The 21,763-nt window shown below is 40.2% G+C and overlaps 1 protein-coding gene across 6 annotated transcripts in view; it reads right to left on the reverse strand.

Annotated features, from left to right (window-relative positions):
- Window positions 1-1,358: 1,358 nt before the first annotated feature.
- Window positions 1,359-21,763, reverse strand: part of NPNT (nephronectin) — a gene marked incomplete at its 5' end in the record, with an annotated part of 73,457 nt that continues 53,052 nt past the window's right edge. For 3 of the 6 annotated variants that reach the window (XM_082838416.1, XM_082838414.1, XM_082838415.1), the window contains 4 exons: window positions 3,917-4,078; window positions 5,472-5,728; window positions 12,904-13,002; window positions 13,489-13,575. In XM_082838416.1, coding sequence (XP_082694542.1) covers window positions 3,968-4,078; window positions 5,472-5,728; window positions 12,904-13,002; window positions 13,489-13,575 — 554 coding nt within the window. In that variant the 3' untranslated portion in view covers window positions 3,917-3,967. Of the gene's footprint in view, window positions 2,613-3,916; window positions 4,079-5,471; window positions 5,729-12,903; window positions 13,003-13,488; window positions 13,576-21,763 lie in introns of those variants that run through there. The other 3 variants (XM_082838418.1, XM_082838417.1, XM_082838413.1) reach the window with 2 other exon arrangements.

The following is a 21,763-nucleotide window of genomic DNA, read 5'->3' on the forward strand; positions in this document are numbered from 1 at the left end:
AATTAGGTAATCTCAACTGACGTATCTTCAAGTTGACTGATTCTTTCTCCTACCAGCTCAAATCTGCTGTTGAATACCTTGGTCAGTTTTTCATTTTAGTGATTGTACTATTATAACCGTAGTTTCTGTTCTTTTAAAATAATATTTGTCTACTTATTGATATTCCCTATTTGTCTAAGCCCAAACATTTTTTGAAGGAAAAAATTCACTGGAACTTAGTGAATATTTGTGAATGTAGATCTTGCAACCAGGGACCTTTATGCCTTCCAGCAATGAATGTTAACAGAGATGAAGGCCCCAGGCTCCTCAGGGTATTATCACTAAGGACCTGTAATCCAAATTTGGCCCCAACACCAGCAGCATGGGCATCACCCAGGAGCTGGTTAGAAATGCAGAATCTCAAGTCCCACTACAGATCCACTGAATCATAAGCTGCATTTTAACAAGACCTCCAGGTGATTCCCATACACATGCACATTAGAGTTTGAAAGACAATGGGCCAAACGTCCTGGAACCCACCACACTTTCAGAGCCTTCAAAGTATGCCAGTTTTCAGAATAGCAATTTTGCATTTATCTATATAACTTTGATACATGTCCATCTTCCTCTCTAGATTGAAGCTCCACAAAGGGGAGTCTGCTTACTGTTGTAGCCCAGAGCCAGGCACACAGTAAGTGCTGTAAAATCTGTCAAGTAAATAGATGAACTGGACTCTGGGATCTCATATTTTATCTGCTTCCTCCCACCTCAGTTTCAGAAGAGGTTTAACTTATTTGGAAAACCTCAGCTTTCTCAAATCTCCCGTGGATGATTAGGAAGGACCTCTGAGATAAGGAAACAACTCTGAGATAAGGAAGCTGCAGTTTTTCTTTACCTTTTGCTTAAAGTATGTATTTATCCAAAACTTGAGTTTCCTTGCCACTAAGGGTTCTCTGAGTATTGGAAAGAAAGACACCATTAAGCATATTCTCTATTTATTATAATTCTGTAGGAGGACTAATTTTTGATCTTGAATGATTTCATTAATTTTGTTTCCTTATAATTATTTTTCTCCAACAGGAAAGGTTATTGGAATATGAGTAAAATGTCATAACTTAACAAAATCAACACTAGTAAAAGACTTCATTTATAATTCATATATATTTATATCTTATCCTTTACTTATCCTTATTACTTATATAAAAGGATCTGAGGTAAATGTTTACAACTAAATGAGATTTGAGAAAACATAACTAAAGCAATACTATAGATGGCTTTCGTGAAAAATCAAATCACCTCGCTAATTCTTCCAGTTTTAAAAAAAACGAGACAACTGGTATTATTGTTTTTATTTATAAAGAATTATTTTTATTTGGCTGTTTGGAAAACCACTAGCATTTTTCACTTTAGAAAACATTAAATAATAAACAAGATGTTATACAGTACTTTGGATAACTTCTTCCATCAGTGTAGTGCAATGCATTATTGGCACCTAAAAGTGAAACTTTCTATTATTTTCCCCTTTCATCACCAGTTGTGCAGTTATATGACCGAAAAGGAAATGAATCATTAAAAAATGGATCTAAAGCCATATTTTCTGGCCCTTACTCAAAGGCTTACTGATTTATATCCCCCTCTGGCCTTGCATCCACCAAGTTAAATGATGAAAAGACCTATTGTTGTCTATTGTACCTACTGTTCCCAAAACAATACCATTTTGTGGGACTTGGGAGATTCCCATTGGTAAGAGAACCTTCCACCATTAGGAGAAGGAAAGGTCCTGGCAGTGGTGCTGCGCATGGCACTCTCTTTTTCAGTAGCCAAATTAAGCTGTCACACATGCTGCAGAGAGAATGCACCAGATAAAAATCTCTCTAAACTGTGTCCCTTGTTATGGTCTCTTTAAAAACCTGAAATATCACCCATTAAGCAAGTGAAAGGGTTATATACCTTTACCAAGAAAAGAAGTATACACCACCACATTAGGACATTACTGAGATACTAAAATATCTGCCCATGATACTTTTGGAACAAACAGATTTTTAATTTTTTTGTTTTTGTCTTTTAAATACTGCTGGGTTTGCCATAAAGGGAGAGACATTTTCATGACCTCAGCATTTGGTGGCTTTTCCCCTTTTGATTCCTCGCTATTAGGCGGTCAAGAGGGAAGTACCTAAATTAGACCTTAGCCCTGGTCCAAGTTACTTAGTTCTGGAGACTTTCATTACATAGTAATAGGAAAACATCTTTGGGGAGATTCTGTAATGTTACTCTACCTTGAGGTAAGAATGTCTTTAACCATCTTAAATAGAAAAAAAAAAGTTATCAAATTTTTAAAAAGCCTCAAAAAAAAATTCACACTTTTTCTTTTAGACAAAGGATTCTAACTTAATAACTGTCCCTGCCAGGAAATGCTCCCTCACACTCCAGTCTAAGCCTGTTTCCCCTTGTTCTATTCTCAGTGCATATGGAGAACAGCTGGTCACCATCCTCTCTGTACCAGCCCTTCATATACTTGAAAACCAGCAGTTGTTTGCCCCTCAGTCTTCTCTTCTCCACGCTGAATAATCCCAGTTCCTTTAACTTTTCATCATAGACCTTTTTTTCCAACCCTTTAATCATCTTTGTGATTCCTGGCAAAAACAGCAGAAAATAGTTTGATTACTTAATTGGAAATAAAGAAAAGCCTCAGGAATAAGTTGTCTTTTAAAAGTTATGTATTTTGTTTAAATCTAAAGGTAAACTTTGCAGGGAGGAAATATAGTTAGGGGTTCATAGATCTTAGAATTCCAATCTTGTCCTGTTGATTTAGTGTGTGTGTGTGAGAATCCCATTCCAGCACGTCCGATGCTTCAAAGCATGAGACTCGCTTCCCAACCCTTCCTGACACAACAGCACATAAGTTGTGATCTAGAACTGCCTAAATTTATACTCATTGAAAAGTCAGTATGAAAAACAATTTCAACGGAGCTTCCCCCATGTTTCCCCACACCCAGCTTCCACAAACAGAAGCTTTTCTCTGAAACAACCAGAACTTCCAAAAGCTTCTTACATATTACCAGAAAGAACCACGTTGTTATGGTAAAGGCTGTTGGTTTTAAAGTGTAACCTGAAACAGTGAGGGTTTTACATGTTAACTACAGTTCCCTGTCTATTACTTTGTAGTGATCAAACTCAAGGCCGTTAAAAAATTCATCTCCCTACAACCACAGACACCTCTTCCAATTTTCTCTTGCTGCCAATATAAGGTCATGGAACTGGATGCCATTCCACCATGTATTTTTTTAACTCAAGAGATCATAAGCTGCCTTTCCCTTGCAACTAGAGTCTGTAAATATTAGGAACACATAACTACTTAATACCAATAACACATTTACACAAAACACAGTACTACTAACGAGGGATTGCGTGCCCACTCTACATAATTGTCTTTAAAAGAAAAATACAGATAACAAGAATAACTGCATCTTGATATGCTACATACCCTTCTTTTATAAAGTGAGTGGCAGTAAAAGTCAGAGTTCAGGTCAGACCAGAACTACCAAGTGGAGAGGAGAAACCAATTTCACAAGCACATTGTACAACGCATCTTAGGGGAAGTCAATACTACTCGTGGTACAACACTGAACAGATAACAGAATGGTCATTTGCACAGATTTCTTTTGAAAACTTCTCCTCTAATTTGCTACAAGGAACACCTTGTAACCAGGATGAAGGACGGTATAGGTCACACACACTGAAGGCCTTCTTAAGAGACAAAGGATGAAAGGTAACACCCAAAGATGGCTTTGGACACATCTACAGATGCCCCCCTGTATTTCAAGGAAGGTGTCACTGTTCACTGGGATTGCACAAAAGCAGGCCAGCAAGATGTGGGTCACCAACCAGACTTTCTCCTGACCCACTCTTCTCCTAGGCCTGATACGAGGGAGGAAAGGACAGGAGGTGAAGGTTGGAAAAAGAAGAGGGAGCAACACGGGGTTCATTGCTAGTTCTGGAGTTGCTCGCGTTCTTCAGAGCAGTGGCCTTTTTTCAAGCTCACATCATCCAATCCAATCTCCCCAGTGTGACCACGCCTTTTTTCACCTTTGAAGATGACCTAGGGAGAGAATGTACACACCAGTCAAGCCTCCTCTGCCCCTTTCCAATGCCTGCTCGTTTAGCAAAATAAAGACAAACTTTCCCCAAAACTATACAGTAAACTTACTTAACAGAAGGAAAGACTAGAACAGAGTTGCCAGTGTCAATGAGGCTTGCCTTCTGGTAGAAACTTAAGTCGTCAGTAAATCGTTAACCAGACCCCATTGCTCAGAATCAGTTACTCTTTAAAAAAGTCATTCTAAACAATGGACTACTTTCATTTAGGAATGATTATGAAGTGGACACTTTTGTCAAAGATTACCAAGGTCAGAAGTAAAGAGTGTGATGGAATATAAAGGTGTAGAAATTAGGAGCCAAAGATCTGAAAGATCATAATCGTGCAGCCTATCTTAGATGTTTTCTAGTTCCTCCTCTGGGTTAATTTAATATAGTTTTGTTGCCTAAAATGGAATAGAATCAAACACCCTAATACAATCACAGTGTTGCTTCACTTATGTAAAGACCAAAATCTTTCCTGTATTTTATCTAACAGAAACCTATGTTAGGATATGAAACAACTTATTTTTATATTTCCAAACAATGTAAATATTAAGAAAAATTTTAAGAAAGAGAAACAGAGTAAAACAAAATCCAAGACTCTGATACAAGCTGTCTTCATGGAGTCTATTCTTTCTTTTAGAAAGTTTCTAGACACTATACCTATAGGTATAGAGGCAGAATTTCCTAATAACTGTTTTATTAGGATCAACATAAAGAAGACACTTTTTCCAAATACATTCACTATTTCGGTGGGCTGTTATAGATCATTTTATTGCTACCTATGACTTGATTACTTAGGATAAAATTTATATATTCAATCAAAGCTTTTCCCACCTCCTGCCCTGAACAGGATAATACTTTCCAAGCATATTGTTCTAGTTTCCATCCAAGGCTGCTTAACTATGATCTCTGAGGCAAAGGGAAAACAAAGACTTTAAAGAAACATTTCCCCCCCCCCCAAAAAAACCACTTTAGGGTAACTCATGGTGGTCAAAGTTTGAAGTACAAGGAGTTTAAGGAAAAGGAAAAGCAGGTACCCCGCCACCACCCTTTGAAGTTTCTGTTAACTTTTTTTTTTTTCACTTTTTCAACTCCTACAATTTTTTTCATTAAAAATAGGGGTTGTTCACCAGGGTGGGAAGAGTGACAGTGGTCAGAGGTTGCCACGAAGAATGTGTACGAAGGAGCAGAGGGGGTATATAAAGAGGCAACGCGTGGGGTCACCACGCCCGGCCAAGGCACAAGCCTTGCGCCTAAATTCAGGAAGAGACGGAGGCGTCCACCGCAGATCCCAGAGTTCTCCTCTGAAAGGAAACCGTCCCCGGTTCTGCCTCCCCGGCGGGTCTACTTACGCTCTTGACGTCAGCCCCTCGCAGGGTGATGCGCGTTTGCCTCCAGCTGTGGCCACCATTTCTTCCCCACAGGGCTGCTCCGTGGGCACCGTGTTTTCTCACAAACACCTGGAGCGTGCCGGAGTGCAGCCCCGTCACCTTGTGCCTGAACGACAGGCACAGGTCCCCTGAGTGTAGGAGGTGGCCGAGGGGGAGCAGCAGGCGAGCGGCCTTTCCCGCCGGGCCTTTGGCTGCCGAGACTGTCAGATACTGTCCACCTGCAGGGGAAAAGCAGGGCCGTGTATGCGCGCGCCCAGGTCCCTGCTAGCGTGACGGCGGGGACGGGCATGTCGCTCCTCTTGTTTTAGTGAACTTCAGACGGTGCCGATCATCAGTAAAGAATTCCAGGTTTTCGAAGGAGAAAAATAGGACTTAGGTCCATGGCTGTCTTAAATTCTATGGTTTTGTATTTACAGAAAACACTTCGCTCCTGAGGAGTCCAGATTATGCCAGGGACAGGCAATAATTAGTCATCCTAACACTATAAATATTTCCAGTTAAATATGATCAGACATACACACATTCACCACCTCTTGATCTTCTTGCACCTAGAATTATACTGCCATGCTGGCTGGCTGGTATGGTGGTGAAGTTACCAGGGAGAATTTTCTAGGTGGATTTTCTGTCTCCTGGCAGTAAAGCAGATGGTGATTTAAAGGGGCACTAGATCTGTTTATTCTCTCCTCTCCCCTCTTAAAAAAAAAAAAAAAAAAAAAACCACTCTAAAGCACGGGTCCCCAACCCCCGGGCCACAGACCAGTACCGGTCCGTGGCCTGTTAGGAAGCGGGCCGCACAGCAGGAGGCGAGCGGTGGGCGAGCGAGCGAAGCTTCATCTGTATTTACAGCCGCTCCCCATCGCTCGCATTACCACCTGAGCTCTGCCTCCTGGTGAGTTGTATGATTATTTCATTATATATTACAAAGTACTAATAATAGAAATAAAGGGCACAATAAATGTAATGCGCTTGAATCATCCCCAAACCTCCCTCCTTCCCCAGTCCGTGAAAAACTGTCTTCCAAGAAACCAGTTCCTGGTGCCAAAAAGGTTGGGGACCAATGCTCTAAAGGGAGAAGGATCCTTTAAAAACGAGTTTGCTGTGCTTCTCATACCTGACCTCAAGAAGATGCAGAAGTGTTCTGGAAACCTGCCACATCTGCCTGGAGCATCAATAATATTTGGAGGTAAGCAGTTTAAAAGATTTTTTATATAAATACAAATCCATAACAATATAATTGATATAGAAATTTTCCATTACACATACATGAACACAAAATGTTAGTAAAATCTTTCCCTTTGGAAAGGTCGCTTTGATGATGTCCTTGGATCCCTAGGGCTCCAGAGTTTGCTTCCCTCTATTGTTAGAGGAATTGCAGTTAAGGGGGAAAAAAAAGTTTGAGCAGCAGTGACGTGGGGGACGGTGCTTCTCAAGAGAAAGTTTCAAGTAGTAGTTTGAAACTCAGTCCAAGTACAAGTGACATTCCCCTCAGGCTGTTTTATTGCAGCCACCTGAAAACCACACTGTAGTCTCAACACTGACTTATCCATAGGAAAAATGTGGTTGGAATGCTGAACACCTGTAACTGTTTTGGTAGAAACCCCACTTATCTTTCATTGAAAAGCATTCCTTATGCTTAATCTGTACAAGACATGGCAAGGTTTGGGATGTCCTATTCTTCAAGTGACTTCTCCTCTACCAAGTCTCCTCTGAGCCTTTAAAGGCCCAAATAGGTGAGTTGTGTGTACCTGTGAGGGCCAGGTTCTGTACCAGGGCTCTCCAGGGAGCATCTCATTTAACCTTGCTAACAAGCCCTTGAAGTGAACACTTATTAGCTTCTGCATCTGCAAAACAAGGCTAAGGCTTTGAGAGGTGAAGTCACCCAAGGTGTCACCCAGCCAGTAGGCAGCAGAGTAACAGTTTGAGTTCAGAACTGCCTGAACCCCTATTCAGCACAGGGATCACTGGGTTACACATTTCTCTCCCACAGTCAAAGAGACTGTGAACTCTTTGATGTCAGAGCCAACCTCTCTCCAAACCCCATTACACTCCTAGCGTATGGTAGGAGTTTAATGCCATTTGTTGAATAAATGACATTCCAAGAATACAGCAAAAAACAACAGAGAAATAGATCCTGAGTCAGGTACTTGACTCACCAAAAACAAACACAGTTTTTTGTACTCCTTCCACTCCCGTCTTCCCCAAATTAATCCAAACAATATTTTGAGCCAAAACATTTAGATGGATTTAGAACGTCTCCCCGTTAGTCAGCTTTTTGAATCATCACAGGTATTTTGGTTAAGACTAAGATATAAGGTTATTACAGTTAACCTGCAAGTTGTAAGAAAACAAGGATTATCTTAAATCCCCGTGGAATGTATATTAATATCACTATGCCAGACGCTGCCTGCAGCAAGACAACCTAACAAAAACCAAGACATCCTAATAAAAGAGTCAAATAATCACTTTATATAGATTTTTAAAACTCTGTAAATGAGGTTACAATTGCTCTTCCCCTATAGGGCTACTCTGTGGCCACTAGGATTTTTTTTCTTTTTACCATGAAGAATTCTTTCCCTTTTTAATAAATGGAAGTATTACAAAGTTGGAACAGTAGCTAAGGGAAAAATTGACCTAGCACTCCAAATTACCTATTAAATAAAAATTTCACTTCTGATTCCAAAATACTGGTTTAAATAAAAAATTACATTACATATTTTCATGGATTCAGTTTAAAGCATCATAATATCTAAAGTTGTTTTTTGGTAAATAATAGATCCTGTAACGGTTGCCAGATATATAGGTGATAAAATTTTAATTTCAAACATATATGAAATGATATCTGGGCAGGGTTACTAACTGCAGCATTGTCTGAACTACCAAAAGGCTGGAAACAACTGAAACGTCCCTCAATGGATGTCTGGTTAAATACGTTTAAGAAGTGATGCAGTAACCGCCATTCATTTAAGAATGAAGGTGTTATGTATGCACTGATACAGAACAATCTTCGACAACAATGGCTAATACTATTTTAATGGTAACTCTAGGACAGGGACTACTTTAAATGCTCTACATACGTTTACTAGACACTACTGATGACCCCATTTAAGTAACTTGTTCAAGATCAAAGCTCGTAAGTGGTGATGGTGGGTTTCAGCCCAGGCATTCTGGCTTCAAAGTCCACTCACGTTTGTTTTTTTTTTTTTCCTTTGGAGTAAAATTGCTTTACAATGTTGTGTTAGTTTCTGCTGTACAGTGTAGTGATTCAGCTATATGTATACCTATATCCCCTCCCTCTTGGACCTCCCTCCCACAGCCCCATCCCACCCATTAGGTCGTCACAGAGCACTGAGCTGAGCTCCCTGTGTTATATAGCAGGTCCACACTCAGGTTAACTCTTAAGATAATATTGTTAAGTGGAAGAAGCAAGGTACAGAAGAGAGGGCTGTTGTGAGGAAAAATGGCTCTCTGGAAAGGTAACCAAGAAACTGATTGTATCTGGGGAGGATGACTGGGGCCCAGGGTTGGGAGGGAGCTTTTATTTTCACTGTTTATTTATTTTTCCATTTTCATGTATTTCAAAACAATGTTTCTTAATGCTGCAATAGACATAGTTGTACGTACACGCTGGCATATTTTATATTTAAACCAATTCCTTGTAGCTACCAGTAGCCGACAGAGTGCTGAGTCGGTTGAGATTAGGGTTCCAGGAAAAGGGCCCCAAGTTTAGCCTTGACACTACAGGAGAAGGGCGTGTGTTCAGGGCCACAGCTATAAGTCTGTAGCACATTATCACATCTGTCAGGAGCACAATTTTCCATTCCCTAGAGAATGGATTAATTTCACTATCTCGCAAGTAAGTTTAAGACTGAATGTGATAACAAAACCTAATGAGCACCAGGAAGGTGACTAGCAAATGCACTTATTTTGCAGCTGTTTCTCAAAGTTATAAGTTTGTTTAAGGGAAGGTTTTTTTAGAGCTATTAGCATATAAGAATATTTGCAAATCTGGATCTTGGATAAGAAATGCACAACATAAAAATCATACGTGGAAATCCAAACATATGTTCCTTTACAAATGGTATAATCTAGATAGAAACAAGCAAACTATTAGTTTGGTAGTTAAAATGATACACAAAAATAATTGATGAAATTGCTTACAGTCTTCTCTGGCCTTAGCATGAGATACATACATAACCCCACCTGAACTGCCTAGAAGAAAACTAGGCACGGAAAGTAAGCTTCATTAGCATTCTCCATCTGGATATGTCAGAATCTGTATATGGTTAGCACTCCCCGACATATTCTAAAAAGCCCGCCTACGATTCCGCCCTGACATAAGCTATGCCCTCCTACCTCTTCTAACTAAATCTCTGCCATCTTTGGTCTTCCCATCCATTCTCCAAGCTAGAACCCTGCTCACTGATACCTGGGGCATTCCATTCTGAGTCAGAGGCTCCCAGAGCCGGTATAAGAGGCTTTCTAATCCACCCTTTGTCTAATTCTCAAAACAACATCTTGTCGTATGTCACCCAGTCAAACATCTCCACCAACAGAGAGCTCCCTGCTTCCGTGGCCGCCTGATTTCTCTTTAGACAGCTCTGACTATGGTGAAGTTCTGAGAGTGAGCAAAAATCGATCCCCCTGTAGTTTCCACCTACTGATCCGACTTCTTATCCCCTTGTGATCATGGAACAACTGAGATAGATGTTGTCGGTCTTGTATTTGAAAAGCTGCCCCGCTCCATTATTTCTTCTCCAGGCTAAACATTCTGGGTTCCTCACCTGTTTTTCTACAGGCTCTGAGACACCTCTCCATCCAGGTCATTCTCTTTTGAGTGACCTACAATTACCTCTATACTTCTCAGACTGGTAAGAACCTACCAAAGTGTTTTTTCCGTGCTGGAAAAAATATCTATTTCTATGGAGATGACCCAGCTTTGGGGCAGCAATGATACAGGGTTCACTCATATTGATTTATTACCCACAAAAAGTCTAAGTCTTTCACACTTTCTGCTAAGTCACATTTTCCCCCTCCTACAGCTGTGTAGGTGGTTTCTCGACCATAAGCTACACCGTGTATCCATCCCCAGTAGATTTCACCCTCTTAAGTGGGACCCATTGATCTAATCTTTGCATGCTGTTTGTGTCGGCACACACAGTCGCTTTCTCCTCTGGCTTCACGTTAGCCACAGATTGGTTAGTATGCCTTCAATGTCCAGTTCATCCACGTTGTTGGTAGAAACCTGGAGCAACCCCAGAAGAGCATCCTTGAGGGGCCGGAGCCAATCACCAGGAGCTATCCAATCACAAGCAGCCACCAGTTCCTTTCAACTTGTTCTGTATTATCACAGCCAAAGAACCATTTCAAACCTTTTTTTTTTTTGTCTACCACTCTGTCAATTCTCTTCTCATTTTTCTATTGGAGGGCAAGTGGATTTGGGGTCACAACAAATTTAAACATTTACATATGTGACGAATAATAGAAACTGTTGAAAAGTACTAAATTGGTTCTAAAAGATAGTATTTAAGTTCTAAAGCTCAAACATTTTACATAGACTGTCTACAGAGAAGTGCAATGAATTCCTCCGACTTTAGCACGAATTATTCTCCCCAGTGTATACCTTACTTGAAAGAGTTATTCATTACAACCATGAACATATTCACCATTCTATCACACATGGCTGCTAAAGATCCTTCCTTCTGTAGCACACTACTCCAGGTCAGAGGTCACTCAAATCTACAGGCCTGAGATCTGCTAATCGGCTCATGCACACAACCAGGACACAGAGGCCAGACTGGGTAGTGAAAACCCCAGAATTACGCTTCTGATGTTGTGGCCACTGAGCTGCTGAGATGGCTGCACAGGCAGTACAGAGAGGCCTGGATGGGAAGTCCATTCTTTAGCTCTGTGGCCTTAGGAAACTGATGTAACCTCTGGCCCTCTGTGAAACAAAAACAATATTACCTGCTTCCCAGGGTAGATAAGAGGAGTAGATAAAACTGAGATGATGAATGAGTCAGGACTGTAGCGGGTATTAAATAAATGTTGGTTTCTCTCTTATTCACAGTTATCTATGATATTAATAATAATGTGGTCTGGCTCAGAGTTAACCTTAAATAAGTGAGAGGGAGAACATGAAAGTGAGAATGAGAGGGAGTGTACTGGTGTGCGTGCGTGTGTGGGGGGGGCATTAAAAATTATTTTATAGTTAAAAGTAATCTCAAAACTCCTTTGAGTTTGTTGGATACTCATTTTTTAAAAGCTTACCTCAAATTTTCATTTTTTAATATCTCTAACATTTCAATCTTAGGGGATCTAATGAATATATTTTTGCATGAATTCTTTAATAACTTGCTACTCAACATGTGCATTAAGGATGAGCCCTAAAATTATCCCCAAGGAGCGCGTGAGAAATGCATCAAAATCTACATTTTAGCAAGGCCTCCAGCTGACCTGTGTGCACACTGACCGTTGAGAAGAGCTGGTTTTAACAGAGCATATCCTCAAGTTAACTTTTACATGTTTTGTGCTCTATCTGTACACTTGGGATGGTATTTAGGAACTAGGCTTTTAAAAACAAGTAACGTACTTTTTCTTCATGTCTTGTACCTTTCATTTCTAAGTCTAGAATCAGGAGTATAAAAAGGAAAAAAAGAAACCAAACTCCTCACCCTTCCATTAAGTTGGACTCACCCATATAAGATTTAACTACTACAGGGAGGGTAAAAAGCCAACAATAATATGTCGCTTTGCTTCCTGAAATAAGATGACAAAACATATTGTAAGTTCTGAAACTTTATAGATTCATAGGAAGTGTGCAATTTAAAAGTCTTAGTTTTCCAAGGGACTATATTTAAATCTCCCTTTCTTATAACATTGTCTTGTGGAATAAGTGGTGGTAATTTATAACTAATTTCTCCAGCATCCAAATTAGACTGAAAATTAGACTGTGAGAGATATTCACAACTTTGCAGGGATTTCCACTGTCTCCCCTTCTGCTACATCTTAAAGAAGAAAGACATAATCAAGGAAACAACCACAGGCTACTATGATGGCTGCTGTACCACAATATTATTTTTATGCTTGGGAATGGGGCACTATACGTAACTTGGATATTATATTTTAGAATGAGTCTACATGTTTTATATATACAAAGCGTTTTTTGAGAGAAATTAGCTGGCCTTTTAATAAACTGCTTGTCTACTTAAAATTCTAATTGATGGCTAACAAATTCAGATCACCTAAAAAAACAAGATGAATGCTGGACAAGCTTTCTTTATCCTCTCTATTAAGTAAGCACAGAGCTGCGTTATAGTATCCTTGATTAGCACAGCTGGGTTCCTCAGATAGGATCCAGCCGAAATGTGTACTAGGGTTAGATGAATGGTTTTACCTGCTGGATCCCTCACTGGTTCCCAGTGCAAGTCACTGTCTTTTTCTCGGATCCATCCACAAAGCCCATGGTCAAAATTACAACTGTGTATCAGAACACCTGCAAGGAAATAACCAGAAACATGAGTAGACCACAAACCCAACAGCTAATGACAAAAATGAATCTGTGAACTAGGGGTATCTGTACAAGTGTTCTCTCCTGTCCGCACTTAATTAACCCCCCAGAATGTCTCTTCATGAGATCAAAAGGAAATCACATGAATCCTTTCTCAGCACAATTGTGCATCAGTGCTCAGCTGTAAAAATAGAACACACAACTGTTGCCAAATTATGACCTTCCTACATCACTTATAAAAGATGATTTCCTCCTCAGCTTAAATGCTGCTTTTCTATATTTTTTTTAAAAAGATAATGATGATTCAGTTTTTGCTCAACTGATTTAACTAGAGAGGAAACCAAGTGGTAAAAAAAAATGTATAATTTTCCCAGATGTAACCGAACAATCTGCAATTTAAAAGTTATTTGAATGGAATGGAGGGAAAAAATAAAATGTCATCATAACGGTCCTAAGAATATAGGGATCTACCTGGATCGTCCTTTGCTTCGTCATCTGCACTGACTCCTCTTTCAATTTCAAATATTTCAAACAAGTCATTTGAAGGCTGCCGCGGAACTACAAGAGAGAGAGGCATTTTGTTTTGTTTCGATGAGGCATTGACAAAGAACCATTACCTTTACCGATGGGGCAGGGGGAAAAGACCTAGGTATTTCACTCATCTGGAAGAATCCAAAATATTTAATCACAGTTCACATGAAGATTCATGAAGTTTGTTCTGCAGAGATCTTATACTGTAACATTTATCTGGGTACAATTTTAAAAAATGGGTTTCAAAAGTTTCTAAAATTCAACATAAAATACATGAAAAAGTCTTTATCGGGAAAATACATTTTAAAACAGCTACCAATGGCGAGTAAAATATCTCTATGAAATTCTAAAACTTGTCTATGAAAGATACATTATGAACTCTAAATTAAGGCTGTTTTAATGGAAAACAAAATGCCCGTAATCGCAGCGAATGGTTTGACTTTCTAACCAAAACATGGACTCCTCTCCAGTGAACCCTACGTATGCTATGTCTTCTGGGCTTAAGCAGGTTCCTTGGCTCCTTTAAGATCAAATCCAAACTCCAAATTGCACAGCATTCACAATCCACCCCCAAAACACACAGTACTGCCCAAATATGCCATTCATGTTCACATCTCTGACCCCATCCCCAGCTTGGGACGCTCTTCTCCCTGGTAATTAACCAGCCAAACTTCCCCTCTCTGTTCAAGGGTCAGTGTAAATATCACTGACTGGGTGAAAACTTTCATGTTCTGGGCGAATTCAAATCTTCCCCCTTGTACTCTGATGGCTCATGTTTACACGCCTCTATTACACTCTTTCCTAAAGAACTGCAGTTATTTACACACGTGTGTCTCTCCCTCTGCTGGTCTCTGAGGTCCTGGAGGGCCTCGATCATGTCTTACTCATGTGGCATTCCCAGGGCTTGACCTAGTGACAGGCACTCAACAAGTGTTTATTGAATGAATGGGAAGGTCTTGTCAGAAACCCACGTACTTTGTCAACCCTTTTCCTCAAATGAAACAAGTGGGACAGAGCTGAAAAATACACTTTAAAAAATGGATTCGTATAAATCATTATTTGCTCATTCATTCAATGTACATCTGATCGCCACCCATATGGCAAGCACTGGGGTAGGTCCCGAGGAGACAAGGTAAAAGGGTGAACAAGACCAACAAGGACCTGGCCCCTGTGGAGCTTGCATTCTAATGGGAGAGGCAAACATTAAACATGTAGATAAAAGAACACCACAACTCTAAATTCTGATGAAAACTAGGATGGAAAAACACCAGATGATGTCAGGGAGAATAGCTTGGTTGGGAGTGGGGAGTGTGTGAGAATGTTGGTGGTAGTGGAGGGGAATTCTTGGCCAAAGATCAGGGAATCCTCCCTTTTCTTTGCCAGAACTTAAATTAATTAGCTCTATTTTTATAAGGCAGGGAGTAAAAGATGTAGAACACCAAGGAACACACATTAGTCAAAAGGGTTCTTTTTCATTAATGTTCCAATTATTTTTAGCAGTAACTTTTTAAAGCAAGTAAACGAACCCATAATATTTGCACTGATTTTTTGAGCTCACTGCCTTTGAAGTTTTTCCTTTTTGTTGCAAAAGTCCAAACAGTGAAGCCCCTTCCTCTTCCACTTCCCCCACTCACATATACCCCTCTACACACAGCCTGAGAAAGATGAAAGAAGAAAAGCGGGTCAACGGACGAGATCTGGGGACACAGTCTGATCACAGGTTCCCTGGGAGAGGCAAACGGCCGCCCTCTTTTACACTCAGATGACTGACAGCAATGACATCCAATTCCAGCTTTCCTTTCCTCACTTGGAGCTCTGAGAGGCAGACCGCCTCCTATTTACTAGAAATCTTACAGAGTTGTAGGCATACATGCTTCATTTCTCATGACAGAAAAAGTTAAAACACACACACAACTCTATAGAACAACACTTTTTTGTTCCCTTCTCTTGTAACTTATAGAAATCATCTCTGGGTTGTAATAGTTCAAATCTTACAGTACCATATTTTAGGGGCATTATGATGGTTTCTCAGCACCCTTTTCTCCAAGTGAAGGATGGTCAAATGGTAAATGGAGTCTTGGTGCAGAGGGAGAGGATCCTAAAAAGGTTTCCTGGCACAGGGACCTGTTTTATAAAAGATCAAGGACATCCTCTCTGAGCAAGAACCATTCAGTCTGAGACTGAAAGAACATGGAACCTTCCAAGCAAAAAGCAAAGTGCTGGAGTGGGGGAAGACGGAGTATTTCAGGCAGTAAGTACAAAGACAGTGCTCGGGAACATTAGAGAAAGGAGTTCACAGTGTCTGGAGGATGCTCAGAAATGAAGAAAGTGGGATGGGAGGAGGTTAAAAGGAAGGAATGAGACCACATGTTTGGAAAACAGTCACCCAGAAAATTAGTTATCTAACAACTCACAAAGTGCCAGATGGTTATTAGTATTTTAGGCACTTGGTTTCCAAGAACCTTTTAATTTAGCAGCGGACGATCGTGCACACCTTCATTGCAATTCACTGGGAAACATGCCAAGGAATTTAGACCTGAAATGCTCAGCAGCTATTAGTTCTTACAATTTTGTGTGCTCCAGTCTGTAGCTCTGCCAAAGTACTGAACGAATCCTCCTTCCTTACGCATACCAGTATGGACTGGTAAGCATCCCACTGACGTGTCAAGAGAAGGTTCACTACTCACTCCCTGGTATGTTTTACAGTATAAAAATATTAAGCGAAATAATTTCCACTATGTACAAGAGAAACAGGTGAACAAACAAAAAAAAACAGACTAGAAAAAACAGTGATAAGAAATACACTCCCACACTTCACACTTATATGGTCAATTAACATATGACAAAGGAACCAAGACTATACAATGGAGAAAGGACAGTCTCCTCAATAAATCATGTTGGGAAAACTGGACAGCCACATGCAAAAGAATGAAACTGGATCATTTTCTTACACTACACACAAAAAATGACAAAATGGGCTAAAGACTTGAACGTAAGACTTGAAATCATAAAACTCGTAGAATAAAAACCATAGGCATTAAGCTCCTTAATGCTGGCCTTGGAGATGATTTTTTTAGATCTGACGCCGAAAGCAAAATGAATAAGTGGGACTACATCACAAAAAACCTTCTGCGCAGGAAAGGAAATGATCGACAAAAATGAATGGGAGAAATATCTGCAGATCATTTATCTGATAAGGAGTTAATATCCAAAATATATAAAGAACTCATACAACTCCATAGGAAAAAAACAATCTGATTAAAAAAATGGGAAGATCTGAAGAGAGATTTTTCCAAAGAAGATATACTAAAAGTGCATGAAAAGGCGCTCATCATCACTAATCACCAGGGAAATGCACACCAAAACCATGATGAGATATCACCTCACATCTATTAGGATGGCTACTATCAAAAAGACAGTGGGCCCCAGAACAACACGAGTTTGAACTGTACGGGTCCACGCTTACGCATATGAGTATTTTTCACTGAACGTGTGCAACAGATCCACCACACTGTCCACAGCTGGTTGAATCCACCACATGATACGGAACCTTGGATGGGGTGGGCCAAATGTCAAGTTATATGCAGATTTTCAACTGTGCAGAGGGTTAGTACTCCAACCCTTGAACAACTCAGGAAATTGACTGCCCAGGAAATAACAGATGGTTATTTGCATGCGGAGAAAAGGGAACTGTCATGCACTGTTGGTGGGAATAGGAATTTGAAAACGTTATGGAGAGTCCTCAAAAAATTAAAAATAGAACTAATGCGTAATACAGCAATTCTACGCTTGGGTATATATCTGAAGAAAGTGAACACACTAAGTTGAAAAGATATATGCACCCCTGTGTTCACTGCATTGTTTACAACAGCCAAGACATGGAAACAACCTAAGTTCCCATCAACAGATGAATGGGAAAAGAAGTGGTGGTATATACATACACACAATTAAATGTTCCTCAGCCATAAAAAAGAATGAAATCCTGCCATTTGTAACAACATGGATGGATGCTGAGGGTATTATGCTAAGGGTATTATTATGGCAGACAGAAAAAGACAAATACTGTATGATCTCACTTATATGTGGCATCTTAAAAAAAAAAAAAAAAAGCTCATAGAACAACAGATTGGTGGCCGCCAGAGGCAGGAGGTAGGAGGTGAATGAAGTGGGTGAAAGGGGTCGAAGGGTACAAACTTCCAGTTAGAGGTAAATCATGAGGACGTATAATGTATGCACGGTGTAGTTAATAATACTGTGTTGCATATTTGAAAGTTACTAAGAGAGCAAATTTAAAAGTTTCCAATCACAAGAAAAAAAAAATTTATAACTGTTTGGTGACAAGCGTTAACTAGACTTATTGTGGTGATCATTTTGTAACATATGCAAATATGGAATCATATTGTACACCTAAACCGATGTAATGTTACATGTCCATATACATCAATAATAATAATAAAGAAATACACCAATATGCTAATAAAAGTAGTCTGAGTACTGGAAATAAAAGTAATGTTTTATCATTTATTGGTTTGTCTTTTGTAGTTCTGTATTTTTTAAGATTGTTTATAAAAAGGATTTCTATTATGAAAGAAAAAGTACCTAAAACATTGAAAGAAAAGAGAGTTCTGTCAGAGTATATGCACAGTCTCCTACCCCATAGCAGCTATATGTCTGTTATTTGAATTTTGATTGCTCAAAGAGAACTTTGTTGTTTTTTTTTTTTTTTGCGGTACGCGGGCCACGCACTGCTGTGGCCTCTCCCGTTGCGGAGCACAGGCTCCGGACGCGCAGGCCCAGAGGCCATGGCTCCCGGGCCCAGACGCTCTGCGGCATGTGGGATCCTCCCAGACCGGGGCACGAACCCATGTCCCCTGCATCGGCAGGCAGACTCTCAACCACTGCGCCACCAGGGAAGCCCCTCAAAGAGAACTCTGAATAGTCTTGATACCTGTTATTAAATGTGAGGCTATGAAATTGAGATGTATTTATGAAATTCAAACATATTCTTTGATTCAATGCAGAAAATGCTAATTAAAATACATGACTAGCCTTCTCTAAAAATAGAATTATAACCGGGAGAGATGCTAACACACACACACATATATTTATATTTATAAAGACAAACACATATCTGATATTTTCTGTAGTTGGACCATTAGTCCTTAGAATCAGAATGGTATAATTTTAGAGATTAGAAAAGGATAAGAGAAATGCTAACAACACAATTCCTCTACCATCTGTCTGTCCATCCTCCCTCCCTCTATTCCATCCACTTATTCATGCTCTCAATCAAGAAACTGACCATCCACTGAGTACGAGGCACTGGGCTCACTTTTGTGAAGCAATGAGCATACTCTTTCCTTCATGGGATCTACATCCTAGAGGTGAAGACAGACATCTAACAATCTCCCATGTAATGAATGCTTTAAAGGAGAACTAGAGGATGCTATGTGAGCTTTGGTGGTGAGGGGGAGAAGGGGGGCTGTCTAAGCTAGCCCAGGAGGAAGATGCATGAAAATCTCTGAGAGGTGCTGCTTACACTGCGACCTGAAGGATGAGTCACTGAGCTAGCGCCCTAGAGAGTGAACGGGTGTGAACTCAAACATCATTCTGCGTGTAGAGCTCACAGGGGGAGAGGAAGGGGGAGGGAAGGAGGGAACCAAATGAAGCTGGAGATGCAGGCAGACGTTGCGGGGCCTTTTAAAGCTCTGTAAATATCATGGACTTTCTTCTGGCGGAAACTGGAAGTCTCAAAGATTCTAACAGAGGAGCGCCAAGATCAGGTACATCATTCTGGCTGGAGCACAGAGAATGAACAGGAGGGAGGAGGGAGTGGCTGTCAGAGGGCAGTTATGACCAAAATTAACATAAAAAAAAGAATGTTCATATGCTCTTTAGAAGATTTCCTAAACATTTTTCTCCCATTAGTTAACGTTTCATCCACCAAGACGTATGTCTTATAATCTTCCACATGAACTAAAACACAGGGTACATACAGGCACTGAAGCCAGCAGACAGCTGGATAAAAACGTGGTTGGCTGGGGCTCAGGGGCCCAGTACGTTCCTAGTGGCTGGGGAACCCGGAGCCCTGGAGCCTGTGAGAAGAATTGGCTACACAGATAAGCAAGAAACTTCTTAAAAGGAACTCCATCCCAGAACATTCCATTAAATATATTTTCCCCAGGGATATGATATTAATATATAGCCTGTGTTCATGAATGAAGTTTCCCAAAGAGTCGACTGCATGTTTTTACCAAAAAGCATTAAAAGTAAGCACAGTGAAGTAAATGTAAATATTATCACACACATCTCCCACTGCCAGACTTCTTCCAAACAGTAACTACTATAGCAGAATGTAAGCACAATTTATTAAAGGTAGGTTTGCAAATTCTGTTTCTGTTCTAGGGTGGCTCCCATGACATTACCCAGGCCAGCTCTGGCATTTGTTGTTGGACTAAAAGATTAAAGATAACACGGTCTTAAATTCTTTCTATGCTTAGGGATTTAGTTCATCTGAAGAGAATGGTATGTATGTAACTTTCCTAATATCCTGAAGGCTCTTTCTGGTGGCGAAATTTAGAGATGACAGAGTGGGGATGAGTGACAAGGGTTTTAAGAGGCCACCTCTTGCATCTCCCCTCCACACCGCTTTCTCTTCTCCTCCTCTCCCTCTGCCCCCTCCCTTTTCTCCTCTGCCCCTTTCTTTCCCTCTCCAGATGAAGAACATACACATTACAGCTTTAAATTACCAGAGAGAAGCAAATAAAAAGATTGGAAAAGAGACTCTGACATTTCCTTAACTACATTAGAGAGAAAATTCCCAGCCATCTACTACTGATTACTAGCAAAAGGCTGCTGGGCTCAACAGAAATAAGCCCTTGTGTGCTAAAGCTTTCACTGTGTAGGAAAAATCCAAAAAGTTCAAAAGACACCTTTGGGCTGAGAGTAAAGAGCAGAACTGGGAAAAATTATATCTCTAGTGAAAGGTGCAACATACACACAGCTAAAAATAATAAGCCCCAATTTGTGGCTCCCCTCTCTCTCTTCTAATAAAGTTTCAGGACAACTTGAAGCACTGCCTGGAACAATTGCTAAGTGTGGCCATAAAGGTGAAGACTCAACTTTTCTAGATCAGGAGATCATTTGACAGGGAACGTGGAGGGAGAGAAGAAGGAAGGAGACAAGAGAGGGGATGCAGGGGCGAGGCAAGAGATGGCATCGTAGACCCCTTGTCTTTCATCCCCACTCTGTCATCTCTAAAGATCCCTGGGTTTTGCCACCAGAACTGTTTTTATCCCCTTGCCCTCTTCTAAAGCCAAAGGAAGTCAGAAGGTTAGGCGCTGTCAGGACTGAGTCCAAGTACTGGAACGGAACGCAGGCGGTACCACAGCCGACTATTTGACTACAGTACAGCTGCTTGGGTGAGTGCGGCACCTGTGAGGTGACACAGGTGACACCTGTGGGGGACAGGTGTCAATGCCCTCAGGCCAAATGAATCACTTTAGAGGAAGAAAGGAAGCTTTTATTTCTGATACTTATCAGACCCATCATGTATGTTTCTCATCTAGACAGATTCATCTCTGAAAAGGCTGTTGTTACTATTTGCTCGGTAAAGAAGTTGAGGTGATGCTGTCTCTGTTTTAACATCACAACTGTTCAATTAGGTACCGTAAACCCCTAAATAAAACAGGATGTTCCAATTATTTGGTCGTAAGTAAAGGGTCTATAAAATAGCAGCCTCCTTCTATTTTCATTTTCTCTGCTCCCCTAATAGCTCATACTTGCAGATCAATTTGTTTCTAAAGGATCTGGTTAGCCAAAAATATCATTTAAAATATTGTGAACATTACAACTGTAATGAACCATAATAAAGAGCATCAGAAAAATATAAACTCAAAACCAGAACACAAAATAGGGCTGTGTTTTTATGAGTTAAGTAGGAAATGTTATCATTACCATATAAATCAATTCAACAACATCAACAGAAGTAGTATAGCTATTGTGTATTGAGTTCTTATTATATGCCAAGCACACTCTCACCTAATTTTCACAACAGCCCAATGTAGTAGATACTATTATTATCACAACTTACAGATGAGGAAACATAGGAAGATTTAGTAACATGCCCCAAATCTCAGAGTGGCTATGGCACAATACTTTTCATTACAACTCTATAGACTAATGTGCATAAAACTCAACAAAAAATCTGATTTCT

This window comes from Leucopleurus acutus (assembly GCF_964270905.1).
Source record: "Leucopleurus acutus genome assembly, chromosome: 4".
NCBI lineage: Eukaryota > Metazoa > Chordata > Mammalia > Artiodactyla > Delphinidae > Leucopleurus > Leucopleurus acutus.